Source organism: Diabrotica virgifera, chromosome 2 (assembly GCF_917563875.1).
Source record: "Diabrotica virgifera virgifera chromosome 2, PGI_DIABVI_V3a".
Taxonomy (NCBI): Eukaryota; Metazoa; Arthropoda; class Insecta; order Coleoptera; family Chrysomelidae; genus Diabrotica; species Diabrotica virgifera.
The window spans coordinates 10,343,208-10,364,681 of NC_065444.1; the positions used below are offsets into that span (position 1 = coordinate 10,343,208).

Sequence of the window (21,474 nt, forward strand, 5' to 3'; positions counted from 1 at the left end):
GCATGCGCATTATAACTTTGTTCTGATTGGATGTTCAAATGACATGTCAAAAATTATTCAATATGGCGGCTGTGGCACAGCTGTAGTTAAGATTATTTATGGTTGTTGCGTTTTAAAATTTGTGTGAAAAGAAACAACAAACAAAATTTAACTAATAGTTATACTGCCTTTTTAAATAGTTTTCATATACCTATATTTTTGGACTTTTGGACTATTTTGGACAAGGAAAACTCATTCTAATTTGGTAAGTAGTTTTTATTATAATCATATTGTAATTAAAAAACCATACAGAAGTAAAAACTTCTTTTGTATATTGGTATAAAAAGTTTTATTAAAAACATAAAAGTCCTCCAAAAGGATTTGCAAAACGTTTTCAATCTGAATCAGATCATCCTCAGTGCCTAGAACGAAGTATTTCCACGTTAAAATGAATGCAAAAGGTTAAAATTGTGACTAGGTTCAAGAAAAATGTGGCAATACTTACGTTCTGCTTCGTAAAAGAAACTAGCAACTTTTTGAAAAAGGTTACATCGATATTTATGGTTTACATAATAATTAAGTGGTATTTGTAGCGACTCCAAGTCGATGTTACAAGATGAAATGTGTTAGGAGTGCTCAAAGGGCAACATGGTTCCCTGCTCGTTAAGAACTCGTGGTTCTTGCCAGTTCAATGGACACAGACCAACAAAAGTGAAGGAGATGACAATCCAATTATCAGACCGAAGTGACATGACAAGATAGGTAGTCAATTTTTGGTTATGAATTTCAAATTATTATTGTTGTTTAAAAAATTTGGATTATATATTAGTAACTATATAAAATTGAAATATAAATTATAATAATTAGATTTTATTGGAAATATTTAATGGAAATATTTAAATTACTCATAAACTACTTGAAAGAAACAAATATAGTCATTTGAGTCAGATAGGTGGGAATATAACAAAACTAATAAATTGAGGTAAAAATAAAATAAAAATCTGTGGCTAACGGACCCGCATCCAAGCCATTTTTTCACACACACACACACAAATAGATTTTATTGTAAAAGTATATAAGGCAACTCCCTACTCTCTGTTACAGAAAGAACTGTTGTTAGTGTTAGGTAGATAAAATGCTAGTCAGTGACGTCATCGGTGATTAAATTTGAGAAAGAAGGCAAACATTTTTATTTAAATAAAAATGTTTGCCTTCTTTCTCAAATTTAATCACCGATGACATCAACATTTTTATTTAAATAAAAATGTTTGCCTTCTTTCTCAAATTTAATCACCGATGACGTCACTGACTAGCATTTTATCTACCTAACACTAACAACAGTTCTTTCTGTAACAGAGAGTAGAGAGTTGCCTTATATACTTTTACAATAAAATCTAATTATTATAATTTAAATTTCAATTTTATACAGTTACTAATATATAATCCAAATTTTTTAAACAACAATAATAATTTGAAATTCATAACCAAAAATTGACTACCTATCTTGTCATGTCACTTCGGTCTGATAATTGGATTGTCATCTCCTTCACTTTTGTTGGTCTGTGTCCATTGAACTGGCAAGAACCACGAGTTCTTAACGAGCAGGGAACCATGTTGCCCTTTGAGCACTCCTAACACATTTCATCTTGTAACATCGACTTGGAGTCGCTACAAATACCACTTAATAATTATGTAAACCATAAATATCGATGTAACCTTTTTCAAAAAGTTGCTAGTTTCTTTTACGAAGCAGAACGTAAGTATTGCCACATTTTTCTTTAACCTAGTCACAATTTTAATCTTTTGCATTCATTTTAACGTGGAAATACTTCGTTCTAGGCATTGAGGATGATCTGATTCAGATTGAAAACGTTTTGCAAATCCTTTTGGAGGACTTTTATGTTTTTTAATAAAACTTTTTATACCAATATACAAAAGAAGTTTTTACTTCTGTATGGTTTTTTATTATGGTATACAGCCAGCTACGGGGACTTTCCCATTGATTTTCATATTGTAATTATACATTTGGATTAGGTTGAAATACAGTAGAACGTCGATTATCCGAACTAATTGGGGGACATAGGTGTTCGGAAAACCGATTTGTTCGGATAATCGAACTACAATATATTGATACATATTTATAGTCATACATATTTATCCACAAGTGAATAAAAGCCATATTTATATACCTACATATTTATTTATATCTTGATAATGACAACTAGCAACTAAACAAAAAAGTGCAGTCTTTGCAACAACATAATTATTTTTGGATACAATATTGAAGAAAATTGAAGATATTTTAAGCGTCAATTACTAACGCTTGCTCGGTATTCGAGTGCGGGACGCGGGAGTCGATAGTTCGAATAAGCGGTCGTTCGGTTGATCGACGTTCGGATAATCGACGCTCTACTGTACATTTATTTTCTCAAGAATGGGGATTTTAGAAAGAAATCCCAAATTAGGTCCGATTTTTATTTTTAAATTATGATTTTTTGGCGTAGATTTATTTATCTAGTAGGTATGTAATGCTTTGATTTACATACTTAATTTGATTACCAACAAAAGTTCTACTAATCTTCATCTAATATATTGTTTTCTTACTGTTTTGTTATATTTTTATATTTTCTTCCACAAAATTTAAACTACGTAATTTAATTATATTCAAAACAACTCTCAAACAGTAAAACGTTCAGTTACCCTATTTTTCCACATGACAAATAATGTGGAATTGGACGAGTGAGTCTAGGCTTCGATTACGAATCAAAGCGCCACGAAATTCACGGGTTCGATTCCCGATGCAAGTTTTTATTTTTTTATGCATTTTATGATTGTAAGTATATTTTTTATATATATTTTTTTTCAGAAAATGCGTATTTAAAATTTTTGCCAACAATTATTATCGTTCAGAAATCATTTTTTCTTTGTGGCATTTTTCAATGTGTTTGTGTGCGTTTTATTCTTTTATTTTTTAAAATTTTTGGTATTGTCTTAAAAATCACATAATATGTAGTAGAAGTATAACTTCTTACGTGCGTACAAAGTACACACACATTTTTTTTATTAAAAGATCAAAAAAGGACGCGTTTTGGCTCAGCACGAGCCATCATCAGGTTAATTACAGGAACATAAACAACAAACAACGAACAGGAAGGAGGAGTCTTTTCTCCTTCCTGTTCGGGTCAGTCCTTTGTTGTTTATGTTCCTATATTTAAGCTGATGATGGCTCGTACTGAGCCAAAACGCGTCCTTTTTTGATCTTTTAATAAAAAAAACTTTGTGGTACTTCTTCGAGTTTTTGTACTTGGTTACCTCGATACCACATTTGAGAAATATGGATACTTCTCTTCATGTTAATAAATATTTAGTAACAGAGGATACCAGAGTGTAGATTACCGAAAATTCTACTCTCAAGTACAATTGGAAGACGTCAGGGAAGAGTTCGGCCCAGAACAAGGTGGAAATGGATGTAGAAGAGTATCTAAAAAGACTCAATGTCACAAATTGGAGGATGAAGGCAATGTACAAGAACGGATGGAGGAGAATGGTCAGTCAAGCCATGGGCCTACTAAAACTACGAGTTTTTGTACTTTGAAATATTTATTAATTTCCCAGTAAAGTGGCGCGCCAACTGTGATCTCTTCTGTTCACTGTTACTTATTTTCTATTTATCTTTGTGACGTGAACTGGCGAAGAGCGCTGTTCCACGTTCCGTAGTATCCCGGCTTTATAAATCTCTACAAAAACGCTTAAGTTGGATTTATAGTTTGACGTAGCGTAGACGTAGACGCAACGGAGACGCACTGGAAAAGATCAACACCGAATTTTGTGTACTCGTGTTTATAGATGAACGCAAGCGCCTGACGGAACGTAAGAGAAACGTAACGTAACATAAGAGATGACCAACTTTCATCTTTTACAGTGCGTTTCTTCCGTCTGGCCAATCATAAGGCAGAATTTTGTTCTGTCACTCAAAGTGGACCCGCCCCGCCCCCTCATTCCTTGTGTTGTGTAAAAAGTTGATTGTCAACATATTCGAATTTTGTTAATTATTTGTTAATACAATGGATGTTAAGTTATTAATTTAATAAAAATATATCATAGAGTCATTTCAATATTTCAGATAAATATGAGTTGTTATTAGCCTAATTCGTGGTTATCCACACATATTATACGATAGGTAAATCCAATAAACATTTAAAGACCAGGAAATGGAACAAAATAGTTGGAAATCCCACGGCATGCGGCACCAAAGAGCATACTTTCGTTTATTTCCTAATCCATGTAACACACAAAACAGATAAATATTATAATAAATAATAGTATAAGTATAAATAAATAAACACAAAGTTTGTTTACTGTTCGTATAATTTATAGGCTATGTTGTTGAATTAGAATTAAGTCATTGTTTACTCTTTCTACTCATGCGCAAAAATTCCGCTACGTCGATCTATAAATTGACATAATATTTTCTTCCGTCTCCAGTCCGTTTCTTACGTCTACGTTGCGTCTACGTCTACGCTACGTCAAACTATAAATCCAACTTTACCTGTACGAATCCGCATGTTGCTAAAGCGTACCAGAGAGACCATTTCACGACGTATCCGTTTGTGAATGATGTTTTAAAGTGCGTAGCCATTAATGTAAAAGCATCCGTCACTTTTCTAGACAACGGCTTGCTCACTTCTTCTTCCGGATGGAAATAAATGCTTTTCTTGGAAGTTGGAAGAAACAGACTCCATGCTGTTGCGAGGATCATGGCTAAAAATATCAGAAATTTAAGGTTTAGAAATTAATGCTGATTGTAAATATGTATTTTTCTTATAAAATTTTTAAATAAAATACTAGGAAAGAAACAAATCTAATTTAATAAAAGCCTAGGACGACACGTCAAGCGGAAACGCAGTTTGTCCGGAACGATAACTCCTAGCGCCACCTGGGAGAGAAATCTAAACTACCAATTGACATTTGACTATATCTTATTCGGAGGTGTTTTTCGAGAGTCTCAATGCAGTCATTCTGTAAACTTTACACTATTTACGTAAGACCGATTCTTGAATATGCTGGTCCAACGTGGCATCCTAATTTGGTTCGAGACAAAACATTGTTGGAAAACGTCCAAAGAAAAGCCACTCGAATTCCATTACGACTGAGAAGACCCTCATATGCAGAGATACTTAATATGGCCAACCTAACTTCCTTCGAACTTCGTAGACAACGTGGAGACTTAATAACCACTTTTAAAATATTAAAATTCAGTTTCGGAAATCTCGACGAAATGTTTACTATAAACCAAGATGAACGCCTCAGAGGTCACCAGTTCAAACTTAAAAAAGAGAACTTTTCTACGAGATCAAGGCAGAACTTCCTACCAAATAGAGTGTTCGAGAGTTGGAATAACCTTAGTGATAACATTGTCTCGGCCCCCTCTACCAACACGTTTAAAAACAGACTTGACCATTTTTTATTATAGCTGAACTATTTTATTTTTTTTATGTAAACAAAAATTATATCTTTTTTTCTGTTTTATATTGTATCTACTAGTAGGTTAGTTATGTAATTTCTTTGTTTTTGGGCATAATAGGGACTTGTCCCTCTGCCCTTGCTTATGTATAATAATAATAATATTAATACAATAAAAACACCTAGATCAGATGCTAAAAACTGTAGAAACCTTCTCTGATGATAGTCATGCACTTCGGTCTAGACAAGTGCCGTATCTTACATATAGTCAGGGGACATGTTCAGCCCGGTGGTTTCGATATGCAAAATGGGCAGAACATCGAGGCCATGGGTGAAAATGATATGTATAAATATCTCGGTGTAAAGCAAGCGCGGAAAATTGACCATAAACAAATGAAAACCGAACTAACTTCTGAATTTGTACGAAGGGTTAGACAGCTTAATCGGTCATATCTCAATAGTAAAAATTTGTTTAAGGCATTAAATACGTACGCCTTTTCCGCGCTTAGCTACTCATTTGGTATTATCAAATGGTCAAAAACCGATATAGAAAGTCTTCAGCGGAAAGCAAGAACACTTCTCACAAAGGCACACAACCATCATCCTCGCAGTGCAGTAGAGAGAACAACATTACCGCGGTATCTAGGAGGAAGAGGACTCATGGACATAGGTGAGCAATTGGATAAACAAGTGGCTAACTTAAGAACTTATTTTCAGGCACAGGCTGAATCATCTACTTTACATCGTGCAATCTGCGCAGTAGATGACTCAACGCCGCTTAAACTGAGGGAACAAGAAATGCGCATAAACCACCTATCTAAGGACGAAAAAATGGGCAGCTGGATGGGTAAACCACTGCATGGACGGCATCTCAATGAGGTCCACCAAGAATATGTCGATAGTAGAGCGTCGAACTATTGGTTGGTATCAGGAAAGATGTTTCCCGAGACAGAATGTTTCCTACTTGCCATTCAGGATCAGGTTATTCCAACTAGAAATTACCTGAAGTACATTGTAAAAGATCCTCAAGTCCAAAACGACAAATGCCGATATGGATGTCAAGCCCAAGAATCCATCCAACATCTTACCGGGGGCTGCCAGGCGTTTGTCGGAACTGATTATAAAGAACGCCACGACTCAGTAGGAAAGATTCTCCACCAAGAACTAGCTAACAAACTGGGACTTCTCCAAACCGACCATCTTCCTTATTATCAATACGTCCCTGATAGAATGCTTGAAACCGACAACTACAAGCTATACTGGGATCGCACTGTGCTCACAGACCAAACAGTGGCACACAATAGACCGGACCTCATACTAGTTAATAAACTTACTAGGCAAACAACATTAATAGAGGTGGCGATACCTAACAACAATAATCTGCGTGTTAAGCACAACGAAAAAATCGCCAAGTATAGAGATCTCGAAATACAAATAAGGAGACAATGGAGAATTTAAAGTACCCAGACAATACCTATTATTCTTTCTACTACTGGAGTCATTCCAAAGAACCTCATAAAAAACATCAAAAAGCTGGGTCTAAATGAACATCTTTACAAGACTATGCAGAAAGCTGTGCTACTCTCGACCTCCAGATGCGTGCGAAAATTTTTGGGAGATACTCCGGCGTACCAAGTCACCTAGAGCTCGATAACACGGAAAGAGTCCCACCAGAGCTAGGTACCCTAGGTATCTGGGATGAGTGAATTTTCCCCTTAGAGGGAGTGCGGGCCGTATGGCTAAATCTGGATAATAATAATTTTCCATGGATTTAACCATTTTTTAGTCAAATATAGTCATTAGATATATGTTCTGCTCAATCACATAATGAGCTATTGCATTGTTCTTATTTACAGAGAGAGGCTAAATTATGGAATAAATTCATTTTCTCTAAAATGAACAATTTTGAAGAACAATCCCAAAAGAGGTCGATTTTTATTTTTAAATTACAATTTTTTGGTATATATTTTATACTAGTGACGTCATCCATCTGGGCGTGATGATGTAATCGATGTTTTCTTTTTAAATAGGAATAGGGGTCGCGTGGTAGTTCATTTAAAAGGGTGTTCAATTCTCTATTCAGTAATATAAACATTAATATCATTATTTAATACAGGGTGGCCAAAAAAATAATTTTTTAATTAAATTAATTGACGCAAAAAGAAGAATTTATGTAATTTATTTAACTTAAAATTAAAAATATATTCTATTGCTGCCAGAAAATAGAAAAAAATGTTTATTTGGAAAATATAAGGTGTTTGATAGACAAATAGAAACTATTAATCAGTTTTCATTTTAAATAACTTTTTTTTATTTATTATGATCCTATTGCAACAATTTTTTGAAAAGGTAGAAACAACATTGTGGCCTGAGTAATATTAAGAGCGAAGGGTTAAACGAAAAACCAATTTTTAAGTTCAGGTGTTGATTTCTCTAGCTTGGAGCATGGCTGTTATTTTACTAAGCAGTTCATAAATTATGAGTAGTAATTGCAAAAGAGCTCTAAAATTATCGAATTTTTCACGAGTGACACTTTGATAGTTTTAATTTAAATTCCACTTTACTAAAAATGCAATAAGAAATTATATCAAAGTGGCACAAGGGAAACAATTCGATAATAATTTTAGAGATGAGTGCAATTTGCTGCGATTATTTCATGAATAAAACTGTTCAAAACCAAAATTTTATTGTAATTTATTTATGTAAGTACAAATTAGTACAATTAAACACACAGTTGTTATAAATATTTGACGGTTGAAAGTCATCACTTTTATAATTTTTAAAACATTAATTGTCATTAATCTCACTTTTTTTTTTTTTTTTTTATATTTAAATTTATTTTGCAATCTGTTGAGTGTCAACAATAAACAAAAGTAATTACATTGACTAAGGACAAGCAAGATTTTACCCACTGGCAAAATCAAAGTACAATTTTTATAAAGTTCTGTACAAAATAATTACATTTCATAACTACTAACTCATTAGTTTAAAAGTTTACTCTAAATGGTAAGTCCAATGGTTTGAACCTCTTTAACCTACGCTGTTCTTGGGAATTGTCTAGGAGGTTAAGTGCAAACTGGTTTTCATGATCCTCCAACTTGGCAATGTAAGCAGCGCTACGTTTTGTGATGACTTCTTGTACCGTATCAGTTTTAAGGTCTCGATGAATAATTCTATTGTTGATGTACCAAGGTGCATTAGTGATGGTTCTGAGGGTTTTTGATTGGAAGCGTTGGATGATTTCGATGTTGGAGTGACTGGCTGTTCCCCATAGTTCCAACCCATATGTCCAGATTGGCATAAGTATTGCCTTATAGAGCAGCAATTTATTATCCAGAGATAGTCTTGATGAACGGCCCATTAACCAATACATATTTCTGAATTGGAGACCTAGTTGCTTTCTCTTGGTCCAGATATGTTTCCTCCATGTGAGACTTCTGTCCAAATGAATACCAAGATATTTTACCTCGTTGGCTGATGGTAATTGGTGATTGTTTAAAGTTACAGGAGGACAAGTTCCTCTTCGTGTTGTAAATGTAACTTGAATAGATTTTCCTTCATTCACTTTAATTTTCCATTCCAAAAACCAAATTTGTACTCTGTCTAGATACGCTTGAAGGATATGCGAGGCATAAATAGGGTCTGTGTGTGAGGCTAGGATTGCAGTATCGTCGGCAAATGTTCCTAGCATCATTTCTTCTGTAAGTGGTCTCTCCTCTAGTGGTTCCTGAAGAGGTGGAGGTATATCTGCGGTAAACAAGAGATACAAGGTAGGTCCCAGCACGCTACCCTGTGGTACGCCAGCTTTGATAGAATAGAGTTTGGAAATTGCATCTTGGTATTTAATAAAGTAACACCTACCTGACAAATATGACTCAAGAAGAATGTAAAAGCTGTGCGGTAATGTCTTTTTTAGCTTGTATAGGAGGCCTTCATGCCATACCTTGTCAAATGCCTGCCTAACGTCAAGAAATGCCGCTGAACAGTACCTTTTGGCCTCAAAATCAGCATTTATATGTTTTACCACTCTGTGAACTTGTTGGATTGTTGAGTGATGGGATCGAAATCCAAACTGGTGGTCTGGAATTAGATTTTTGATCCAGGGTTCGAGTTTTTTTACTAATAGTTTTTCGAAAACTTTAGACGTGATTGGCAAGAGGCTGATTGGCCTGTACGATGTAGTTTCTTCTTGAGGTTTCCCCGGTTTTAGAATGGTTATTATCTGAGACACTTTCCATTGATCAGGAAAGTAACCTAAGTTTAATATGGCATTGAATATAAACGTTATAAGTTTTATGCATTTGATAGGTAATTCTTTCAATACTTTTCCACTGATCAAATCGTACCCTGGAGATTTTTTATCGTTTAAATTATTAATAGCCAAGATGACTTCGGACGACTTAAATTTCGGAATAGGCAAACTCATTTGATATGGACTTTGAAGAAATGAGAATACGTCTACTTCAACAGGTGAATTCACTTGATTGGGAGTAAATACTTCGGAAAAATACTCTGCAAAACAACTTGCTTTCTCTTGTGCACTACGAGCCCATTCTCTGTCCGATTTTCTAATTGGAGGTGACGGTTTCTGGGGTTGTTTCAGTTTTCTCGTGGCTTTCCATAGCGAATAATCGGTATCTTTAGTGGAATCTAAATTTTCCAAGTAGTACTGAAGTGATTGGTTTTTGAGATCTTCGAAGAGCTTTTTTAATTCCCTTGATGCACTATTGAATCTACGCTTATCAGCAGGATCTCTGGTCTGTTGCCATCTTTTCCTCAGTCTTCTCTTTAGCGAAATTTTTTCTTTGACAACTTGTGGGCAGTCATTTATTATGCATTTATTTTGTATTGTTGGTGTTGCTTGCCAGGCAGCTGATTGGATATTTGTAGTTAGTTGTTCCACAGCAAGAAAAATGTCCTCTTTGATTTTTAGTGGAATGTCTAGAGACACCTTGTTCTCCAGGATAGATCTGAATTTTGGCCAGTGTGTGCGTCTGTTATAAAGTGAGGGGGATATTTCTTTAATAAGTACCTGGGTTCCAACTGTGAATAGTATAGGCGAGTGATCAGAAGATAATTCGTAGCATGATGTAGCTTTTATATTAGACCTAGGGATGTTCTTAACTACAGCAAAATCGACCAAATCGGGGATTTTATTTCTGTCCGAGGGCCAGTATGTTGGTTCGCCGGTTGATGAATAATCCATATTATTTGACTCTATGATATTTAAGAGAACTCTACCTCTCGGAGTGATTAGTCTTGATCCCCACCTGGTATGTTTGGCATTATAGTCCCCTGCTGCTATGAAGCGGCTCCCAAGTGAATTGAAATAATCTTTAAATTGTTCGTTTGTGATAGAGTGTCGTGGGGGGCAATACAGCGCAGATACTGTAAGTGGTCCATCCCAGTCTTCAACCACAATATTGGTCGCTTGAATGTGATTTGTTTGGTACTCGCCAGCATTATGATGTTTTATTGTATTTCTAACTATAATAGCAGAGCCTCCATGTGCTGATCCATCTGGATAATTAGTAGTATATATAGTATAGTTTGGAATTTTAAGGTAACTTTTTTGTGTAAAGTGAGTTTCGGATACTAGCAGTATATCTATTTTATGAAGGTGTAGAAAGTATTTGATTTCCTGTGTATGTTGTGATAAGCCATTGGCGTTCCATGAAGCTAGTTTTAGAAACGCCTCCATCTTAGGGTTTTTTAGCAATGATAGCGGTTAAGAGGTTTAACATTGTGCTCATTTGTTCTACCAATTGTTTGATCATATTTTTAAGTTCGAGCATGTCAGTGGATTGTTGAAGACTGGGAGCTGTATTTGATGGTATTTGATTACCAGCGGTTGCTACCTGAGCATAGGTTACATTCGGGACTACTAAGTGTTGGTTTGATTGGACAGGCTGACTTGTTGGTTTGCTTCTCAGTTGTGGAAATGCTCTTTTTTGCAGCTCTTTGTGGACTAAGCACCCACGATAGTTTGCTGGGTGATTTCCTTCACACAGCACGCATTTCACCTGGTTGTTTCTTTCTTTGTAAGAGCACTGATCAGATCTGTGGTTACCCGCGCATTTAACACATCTTGGAGAAAGGTAGCAAAAATTTTTGGTGTGGCCGTAGCGTTGGCATTTTATGCACTGAGGTACTACACGCTTTTTATGTGGAGGTTCAAAAATTACTTTATAGTTCAACAATGAATCGATCTCATATATATCTTTGTTATTCTCGGCTTGTTTTAGTTCAACGTAGAACAGTGGTAATGGCTTTTTAGTACCTGATTGACGAATGTTATTGATATTTATGACTTCGTGCCCTACGCTTTGGATTTCCGCCTTAATTTCGTTGATATCTGTAGATGGATGTACATTTCTTAGTACAACTCTGAATGAGCGATCTTCTTTGAGTTGGTAGGTATGAAATTCAGTATTTTTGTCTTCTAGTGCTTTTGTTATGACAGAGTAGACTTCATTATTTTGAGGCATTATTTTTACTTGGTCATTGGCGAGAGTTTTTAATACATAAGCATCTTTTGCAATCGTTTGTAGTAGTTTGGTAAGCGGAGTAATATTTTTAACACTGTAGACAAATATTGGTGGCGTTTTAGTAGTTGTATTTGTATTTTGGCTCTGGTTTTCTTCTGTAGTTGTATCCTGATTTGCATCGTTTTGTTCTTCTGTAGCTGTATCCTGATTTGCATCGTTTTGTTCTTTTTGTAATACAGAGAATTTGTTGGAGGTCGATATTGGTGAGTTTAACCAGTAATCATCTATTTTGGATTGTTTTGTTGCTCTAATATATTTTTCCGGGCTATCAATTCGATTTCTTTTTTTGTTATGTACGTGTTTCCAATCATCTGGTGCAGATTCAGCTTGGGATTGCGATTGAACAGGTACTACAGGATAATATTGTGCTGCACTAGTAGAAGGCTGCATCGGTTGTGAAACTAAATGCGGTTGCACGTTTTGAATACTCTGAGCTGTGTTATTATATAAGGACTGTTGAATTGGTACATATTGAATTTGCGCGTACGGTCCTGCACATTGGTTTAGTGAATTTAGTGATGGATTTGTAGTAATGTCCTGTTGTGGATAATGTACATACTGAGTATTATAATTTTGACTCATGGTTTAAAGTCGTTAAGATCTGAAGCATATTCTTATGCGTTATTAAATAATATATTTTATTATCAATAATTTTAAAGCTAAACACCTCTTATTTACAGTTAACAGTTTTTGGTATAATAAAATATTGTTCTACTTTTCTTATTTTTTTAATTTTTATTATCTTTCTTGATGTGATGTAAAAAAAAAACCGCGAGAGGGGTTAATTTCAGTTCAACCCTGCGGAAAATTAACCCCCGTCGGCCTTTTTAATGCTTTTGTAATCTCTATATTTATAAAATTGCAATTATTTATTTAAATAATAATAATGAAATAATACGTTACTTTGGAGCGGTGATTCCCACCTTTATACTGTTGTCAACACTTACACCAAACTGAAGAATGTTTTGACACAAAGTTCGAGTTTTTTTCCATTACGACTAAGAAGACCCTCATATGCAGAGATACTTAATATGGCCAACCTAACTTCCTTCGAACTTCGTAGACAACGTGGAGACTTAATAACCACTTTTAAAATATTAAAATTCAGTTTCGGAAATCTCGACGAAATGTTTACTATAAACCAAGATGAACGCCTCAGAGGTCACCAGTTCAAACTTAAAAAAGAGAACTTTTCTACGAGATCAAGGCAGAACTTCCTACCAAATAGAGTGTTCGAGAGTTGGAATAACCTTAGTGATAACATTGTCTCGGCCCCCTCTACCAACACGTTTAAAAACAGACTTGACCATTTTTTATTATAGCTGAACTATTTTATTTTTTTTATGTAAACAAAAATTATATCTTTTTTTCTGTTTTATATTGTATCTACTAGTAGGTTAGTTATGTAATTTCTTTGTTTTTGGGCATAATAGGGACTTGTCCCTCTGCCCTTGCTTATGTATAATAATAATAATATTAATACAATAAAAACACCTAGATCAGATGCTAAAAACTGTAGAAACCTTCTCTGATGATAGTCATGCACTTCGGTCTAGACAAGTGCCGTATCTTACATATAGTCAGGGGACATGTTCAGCCCGGTGGTTTCGATATGCAAAATGGGCAGAACATCGAGGCCATGGGTGAAAATGATATGTATAAATATCTCGGTGTAAAGCAAGCGCGGAAAATTGACCATAAACAAATGAAAACCGAACTAACTTCTGAATTTGTACGAAGGGTTAGACAGCTTAATCGGTCATATCTCAATAGTAAAAATTTGTTTAAGGCATTAAATACGTACGCCTTTTCCGCGCTTAGCTACTCATTTGGTATTATCAAATGGTCAAAAACCGATATAGAAAGTCTTCAGCGGAAAGCAAGAACACTTCTCACAAAGGCACACAACCATCATCCTCGCAGTGCAGTAGAGAGAACAACATTACCGCGGTATCTAGGAGGAAGAGGACTCATGGACATAGGTGAGCAATTGGATAAACAAGTGGCTAACTTAAGAACTTATTTTCAGGCACAGGCTGAATCATCTACTTTACATCGTGCAATCTGCGCAGTAGATGACTCAACGCCGCTTAAACTGAGGGAACAAGAAATGCGCATAAACCACCTATCTAAGGACGAAAAAATGGGCAGCTGGATGGGTAAACCACTGCATGGACGGCATCTCAATGAGGTCCACCAAGAATATGTCGATAGTAGAGCGTCGAACTATTGGTTGGTATCAGGAAAGATGTTTCCCGAGACAGAATGTTTCCTACTTGCCATTCAGGATCAGGTTATTCCAACTAGAAATTACCTGAAGTACATTGTAAAAGATCCTCAAGTCCAAAACGACAAATGCCGATATGGATGTCAAGCCCAAGAATCCATCCAACATCTTACCGGGGGCTGCCAGGCGTTTTTCGGAACTGATTATAAAGAACGCCACGACTCAGTAGGAAAGATTCTCCACCAAGAACTAGCTAACAAACTGGGACTTCTCCAAACCGACCATCTTCCTTATTATCAATACGTCCCTGATAGAATGCTTGAAACCGACAACTACAAGCTATACTGGGATCGCACTGTGCTCACAGACCAAACAGTGGCACACAATAGACCGGACCTCATACTAGTTAATAAACTTACTAGGCAAACAACATTAATAGAGGTGGCGATACCTAACAACAATAATCTGCGTGTTAAGCACAACGAAAAAATCGCCAAGTATAGAGATCTCGAAATACAAATAAGGAGACAATGGAGAATTTAAAGTACCCAGACAATACCTATTATTCTTTCTACTACTGGAGTCATTCCAAAGAACCTCATAAAAAACATCAAAAAGCTGGGTCTAAATGAACATCTTTACAAGACTATGCAGAAAGCTGTGCTACTCTCGACCTCCAGATGCGTGCGAAAATTTTTGGGAGATACTCCGGCGTACCAAGTCACCTAGAGCTCGATAACACGGAAAGAGTCCCACCAGAGCTAGGTACCCTAGGTATCTGGGATGAGTGAATTTTCCCCTTAGAGGGAGTGCGGGCCGTATGGCTAAATCTGGATAATAATAATTTTCCATGGATTTAACCATTTTTTAGTCAAATATAGTCATTAGATATATGTTCTGCTCAATCACATAATGAGCTATTGCATTGTTCTTATTTACAGAGAGAGGCTAAATTATGGAATAAATTCATTTTCTCTAAAATGAACAATTTTGAAGAACAATCCCAAAAGAGGTCGATTTTTATTTTTAAATTACAATTTTTTGGTATATATTTTATACTAGTGACGTCATCCATCTGGGCGTGATGATGTAATCGATGTTTTCTTTTTAAATAGGAATAGGGGTCGCGTGGTAGTTCATTTAAAAGGGTGTTCAATTCTCTATTCAGTAATATAAACATTAATATCATTATTTAATACAGGGTGGCCAAAAAAATAATTTTTTAATTAAATTAATTGACGCAAAAAGAAGAATTTATGTAATTTATTTAACTTAAAATTAAAAATATATTCTATTGCTGCCAGAAAATAGAAAAAAATGTTTATTTGGAAAATATAAGGTGTTTGATAGACAAATAGAAACTATTAATCAGTTTTCATTTTAAATAACTTTTTTTTATTTATTATGATCCTATTGCAACAATTTTTTGAAAAGGTAGAAACAACATTGTGGCCTGAGTAATATTAAGAGCGAAGGGTTAAACGAAAAACCAATTTTTAAGTTCAGGTGTTGATTTCTCTAGCTTGGAGCATGGCTGTTATTTTACTAAGCAGTTCATAAATTATGAGTAGTAATTGCAAAAGAGCTCTAAAATTATCGAATTTTTCACGAGTGACACTTTGATAGTTTTAATTTAAATTCCACTTTACTAAAAATGCAATAAGAAATTATATCAAAGTGGCACAAGGGAAACAATTCGATAATAATTTTAGAGATGAGTGCAATTTGCTGCGATTATTTCATGAATAAAACTGTTCAAAACCAAAATTTTATTGTAATTTATTTATGTAAGTACAAATTAGTACAATTAAACACACAGTTGTTATAAATATTTGACGGTTGAAAGTCATCACTTTTATAATTTTTAAAACATTAATTGTCATTAATGTCACTGAATGTATTTTTTTTGTAGCAACGAAGGGCATCTGACGTAATATACTTGACGACGGGAAATTATCAAAAATTATCAGTTTAATTTTTATTTATGTAGCTTTCTATTGGCCAGAATCTCCTATGAATGAAATAATCATTCTAATAACTGGACTTACCGTGAAGTGGAATTTAAATTCCACTTTACTAAAAATGCAATAAGAAATTAATTTTGGTCCGTAGGTGGTTTTTCGCAATGTCTTCCATATTTAAGTATATAATCCAAGATTTAATATCAAACTGCTCAACTGCTGACCTACAAAGAAGAAGCACATGAGCTAGATATGGAACTCTACCAGACATCTTCAAAAGCAAGATTCCAAATTATTTGAAAAAGAAGACGTTCGATCTATGTGTGCAAAACACTTTCCTTAACCCAGGCCACAGCAACCAAACTCAGAGTGGTCCAAAGAATAGAACGGTCACTACTTGGACTGACTCTCAGAGACATGGTTAGAAACTAAGAAATAAGGACAGACGCCACAGATGTCATAAAGCGCATAGCATGGCTGAAGTGGAACCGAGCGGACCATCTAGCCAGCCACGAGCAGACGAGCAGATCAGCAGCCAGAGGTAGACCACCTACACGCTGGACAGACGACATCAAAAGAATCACTGGTAATTAGTTGCAAGAAGCTCAATGGAAGGAATTAGGAAAGGCCTATGTTTAACTTTGGACAAACATGGCTGGATGATGATGACAAAAATATGAATGAAGTCTTAAAGGATTTAATAAAAGGCTGGAGTCACGAAAAAATTGTTTTTGATTGAAACTAAGGAGTTTGATCTGGGCTTACATAGAACCAACTTTGTTATTATATCTGGTGACACATTCTAATAAATATGTATTTTGACACTAAATTACAATGATTATAAATGAGTAATATTTAGATAGTTTATCAGGCACTCTGCCTTATCCTTATCCACTACAATGTTAGGTATGTAAGTAAATAGCTCAATCCGATTAGGAGCACTTACTTTTATTTAAATCACCTTTTTGACAAAAAAGTCGTGATATCATATTTTTCCAAATTCTAAAACACTACAAGTATGTACATTGTACATGACTAATAGATATCAATGCATCTTACGATCAAGGATCTTGTTTATATTCTAATTGTGTTCTTTATAAAAAGCTTGTATCTTTTCTTTGAAGTCCATTAATTACGACAATAACAAGTGATCTCTTCATGTACATTATTAAGTGGAATTAATTTTATTGTCATCGGTTAATTATATTGTTCTCATATTTTTCCACCTACTCAATCAATATGTATCAGGATATTATTAAGCGCATCAATAATGTCAAGGAAAGGAATGTAGGTACCGGTTAACGAGAAGTCGTGTATTGTATACAGATGGAGTAAGGAGAAGGAGTGTACCAATAAATATGGAAGACAAAAGATAAATCAACTTTTGTTCTGTAATTGTCACAGTTGAACTAAACGCGTAAATATTGTCAAATAAACTATGTACTCTTAAAAAAAATGAAAAGCATCTCTCTAATGTGGTTTTTGGGGTAAAAATGATTGTTAATCTTGCACAATAAACGGGCACATTTTAGAACAGGTCAATAAATTTACGTACATGGGATGTTGGATCGATAGCAGCCTAAATCCTGATCTAGAAATAAGATCGAGAATAGAATAGGCCAGAACATTTTTCGAAAAAATCAAAAGACTATGTGACTCACGAATAAGACTCGAACTTCGACTAGGTACGTTTATCAAAATGCTTCGTCTGGTCGATTCTTCTACAGCGTGTCTACTTGAGTTGGAAACATATGGGAAACTTTTTTATTATTAATTTTACGAAAAAAAGTTATTCTTTATAAAAAGTTCTGCATGCCCCAAAACCTAAGATTCAATTATCAGATATCAAATTTTCTCAATATTATACGAGGTATGTCAAAAAATATGAATTTCGGCTAAGGGTAAAGTACCTTCATTTCTCTCAATATCGAAAATTCTTATGATAAAAAGTTGTTTGGAATTAAAAACTAAGATGAAATATGCAATTACATGCTTCTTATTGAAAAAAAAAATATTTTTCTCAAATTTATGGATACCCAACATCGTTTTTAATTATTACAAATATCATAACTCGTTTATTATTCATTTTACGAAAAAAAGTTATTCTTCATAAAAAACTTTGCATGGTCTAAAATCTAAGACACAACCATGATATATCAACTTTTATTAATTTTATACGAGGTGTGTCAAAAAATATGAAATTCGCTCAATATTATAGCACCTTTATATTTCACAGTATTTCAATTAGAAGGATGTAATTGCATATTGACACATAATTTTTAATTCTAAACAACTTTTTTAATAACCGTTTTCAATATTGTGAAAAATAAAGGTACTTTACTCTTGAGTGAAATTCATATTTTTTGACATAACTCGTATAAAATTAATAAAATGTCATATCTGTTGGTTGAATCTTCGGTCTTAGGACATACAGAGATTTTTGTAAAGAATACCTTTTTTTCGTAAAAGTAATAATAAAAGAGTTATCGTATGTGTAATGAATAAAAACGAAGTTAGTATCAATAAATTTGAGAAAAATTTGGAAAATATTTTTTTCCAATTAGAAGCATGTAATTACATATTTGAGCTTGGTTTTTATTTCCAAACAACTTTTCATAATAAGAATTTTCGATATTGAGAGAAATAAAGGTACTTTACCCTTAGCCGAAATTCATATTTTTTGACATACCTCGTATAATATTGAGAAAATTTGATATCTGATAATTATTGAATCTTAGGTTTTGGGGCATGCAGAACTTTTTATAAAGAATAACTTTTTTTCGTAAAATTAATAATAAAAAAGTTTCCCATATGTTTCCAACTCAAGTAGACACGCTGTATATACAGTTGAGACGTCTTAAAACATCAACCGTAAATAAACTGGAGGCTTTTGGAATGTGGATCTACCACAGAATCCTCACAATTTCGACATCGCAAACCTCAAGCAAAGAAGTGCTGCAGGGAAAGAAACAAAAACTTTTCAACACAGTGAAAGTTAGAAAAACATCATATACCCTATTCCACGAACATACGCCTGTTTTGGATTACTTCGACAACGAATATTTTACTGTGCAAAATAAGAAGAACGAAAGTAAATTGCAAATTACATTGTTGTTTATTGGAATAATTATTAGAGCCATTTACTTTCGTACTTCTTATGTTGCACAGTAAAATATTCGTTGTCGAAGTAATCCAAAACAGGCGTATGTTCGTGGAATGGCCCATACCTATATTCCATTCCAACTTGACTTTACAGTATAGGCACCAGCAAGGACACTCCCCAACGCCGCCTTTGAAGTTGAAAAGTACAGAGTCGCCATTTTTCGCTTAGTATATCTCAGTGGTGATGTGATGTGTTCGTTCATCAGTGTTGCCGATGTCACTATATGAATTATATTAGGCCACTGCTAAAATGATCAGATTTTGCCAAAAATTATGTTAAAATTTTTGATCTTGGTAGTTTCTAAGGGTAATAAAAATACATTAAGAAAAAAGTTATTTTATTCAACTTGTTAATTCAAAAATAGTTGTAACAAAATTGTATGTAATATACAGGGTGTCCAGAAACTCTACCGACAAACGAAGACAGGAGATTTCTCATATAATTTTAAGACATTTTAACCCAATTCACTTAGTCCGAAAATGCTTCCTAAGGGAGCTAGAGCACATTGAAGATGGCGTCTTGCAATTAGTTTTTCTTAAATACCTCCAGAACGCTTCTATTTAGAAAAAGAAAAATTGGTACACATATTTATCTTCCAGAGATAAATCGATTTCATCCATTGTGAATTTCTAGTACCGGTCATAGGCGTCCGTTTTGGGTAGGGCAACGGTTATTTTACAGCATAACTTTTTTGTCTTTAACTTTTAAGCATTTGTGATACCGGATTATTATATTGTGAGATATTCTAGTATTAAAAGGTGCTCTTGATTTAAGTCGGTAGGACACACTGTTTTCTAGAAAAATCGATTACAAAATTTTTCGTTTTTTGAATTTGAAAAAAAATTGAAAAACATTTAAAAAAAACGGTGTATTTTACCAACTTATAGCAAGAATAACTTTTAGTACTAGAATACCTCACAATTTAATAATCTAAAGTAAAAAATTCTTTAAAATTAAAGACAAAAAAGTTATGCAAATAACCCTTCACCTACCCAAAACGGACGCATATGACCGGTACTAGAAATTCGCAATTAATGAAATCGATTCTTCTCTGGAATATAAATAAACGTACCAGTTTTCGTTTTTCTAAATGTTTTTTTTGAAATTTTTTTTTGGAAATTCAAAAAACGAAAAATTTTCAAATCAATTTTTTTAGAAAACGGTGTGTTCTACCGATTTAGAACAAGAGTACCTTTTAGTACTAGCATACCTCATAATTTAATAATCCAGTGTCAAAAATGCTTAAAAGTTATGCCATAAAATAACCGTTGCCCTACCCAAAACGCACGCCTATGACCGGTACTAGAAATTCACAATAAATGCAATCGATTTATCTCTAAAAGATAAATATGCGTACCAATTTTCATTTTTGTGAATAAACGCGTTCTGGAGTTATTTAAGAAAAACTAATTACAGGACGCCATCTTCAAAGAGCTCTAGCTCCCTTAGGAAGCATTTTTGGACTAGAAGAATTAGGTTAAAATGTCTTAAATTTATCTGAGGAATCTCCTGTCTTCGCTTGTCGGTAGAGTTTCTGGACACCCTGTATATTATACTATAATAAAACTACATCTGGAACGCTTTCAAATAAAATTTCCTCATCCTCATGTGAAAATGAAGACTTTATGTGATTAAAATAATTTAACATTTATTGTCTGTTTGAAAGGAGTAACATTCTTTTACTCCTTCACTTTTGCTAACACTAATTTAATATTTGCTCACAGATCGCATTTAAACGTCGACAGACAACGATATCTAAGAAAACGTGATTTTTTTATTTCTGCATTGCTGCAGTATCAGTTATTGCACTAACTTTATTACCCATAAGAGATTCTTTTTGAATATTTTCTGGAATTCAATCGCCATTCATCGCCAATATTTTGTGTTATGTCCCAATTATTGACATATTTCCCACAGGCATAAGTATAAAATTATGTTAAAAAATATTTATTATCAGAATGTCATAAAAGTTAAGTAAATCTGATAATTATGTACAAATCGGCAACACTGTCGATTTTCTACACTGTCTGGTATCTGGTACTACGCGAAAAATGGCCGACGATCTGCGCAGTAATAGTGCGCGATCTTTTCCCGCCTTCTAGTGTGTCACTGCTGTTGCGTTTTCTATGCTGT

General features: G+C 34.2%; 2 protein-coding genes across 2 annotated transcripts in view; one reads left to right on the forward strand and one right to left on the reverse strand.

The window, feature by feature from the left end:
• The window catches only part of LOC126879957 (ATP synthase subunit delta, mitochondrial), an 89,747-nt gene that overhangs the window by 9,536 nt on the left and 58,737 nt on the right, over window positions 1–21,474 (forward strand). The window lies entirely within an intron of this gene.
• LOC126879956 (thiamine transporter 2-like) overlaps window positions 1–21,474 on the reverse strand; it is an 82,451-nt gene that overhangs the window by 8,992 nt on the left and 51,985 nt on the right. Inside the window, exon 3 of the mRNA XM_050643355.1 lies at window positions 4,529–4,740. Within this exon, the coding sequence (XP_050499312.1) occupies window positions 4,529–4,740 (212 nt within the window). The remainder of the gene's footprint in view (window positions 1–4,528; window positions 4,741–21,474) is intronic.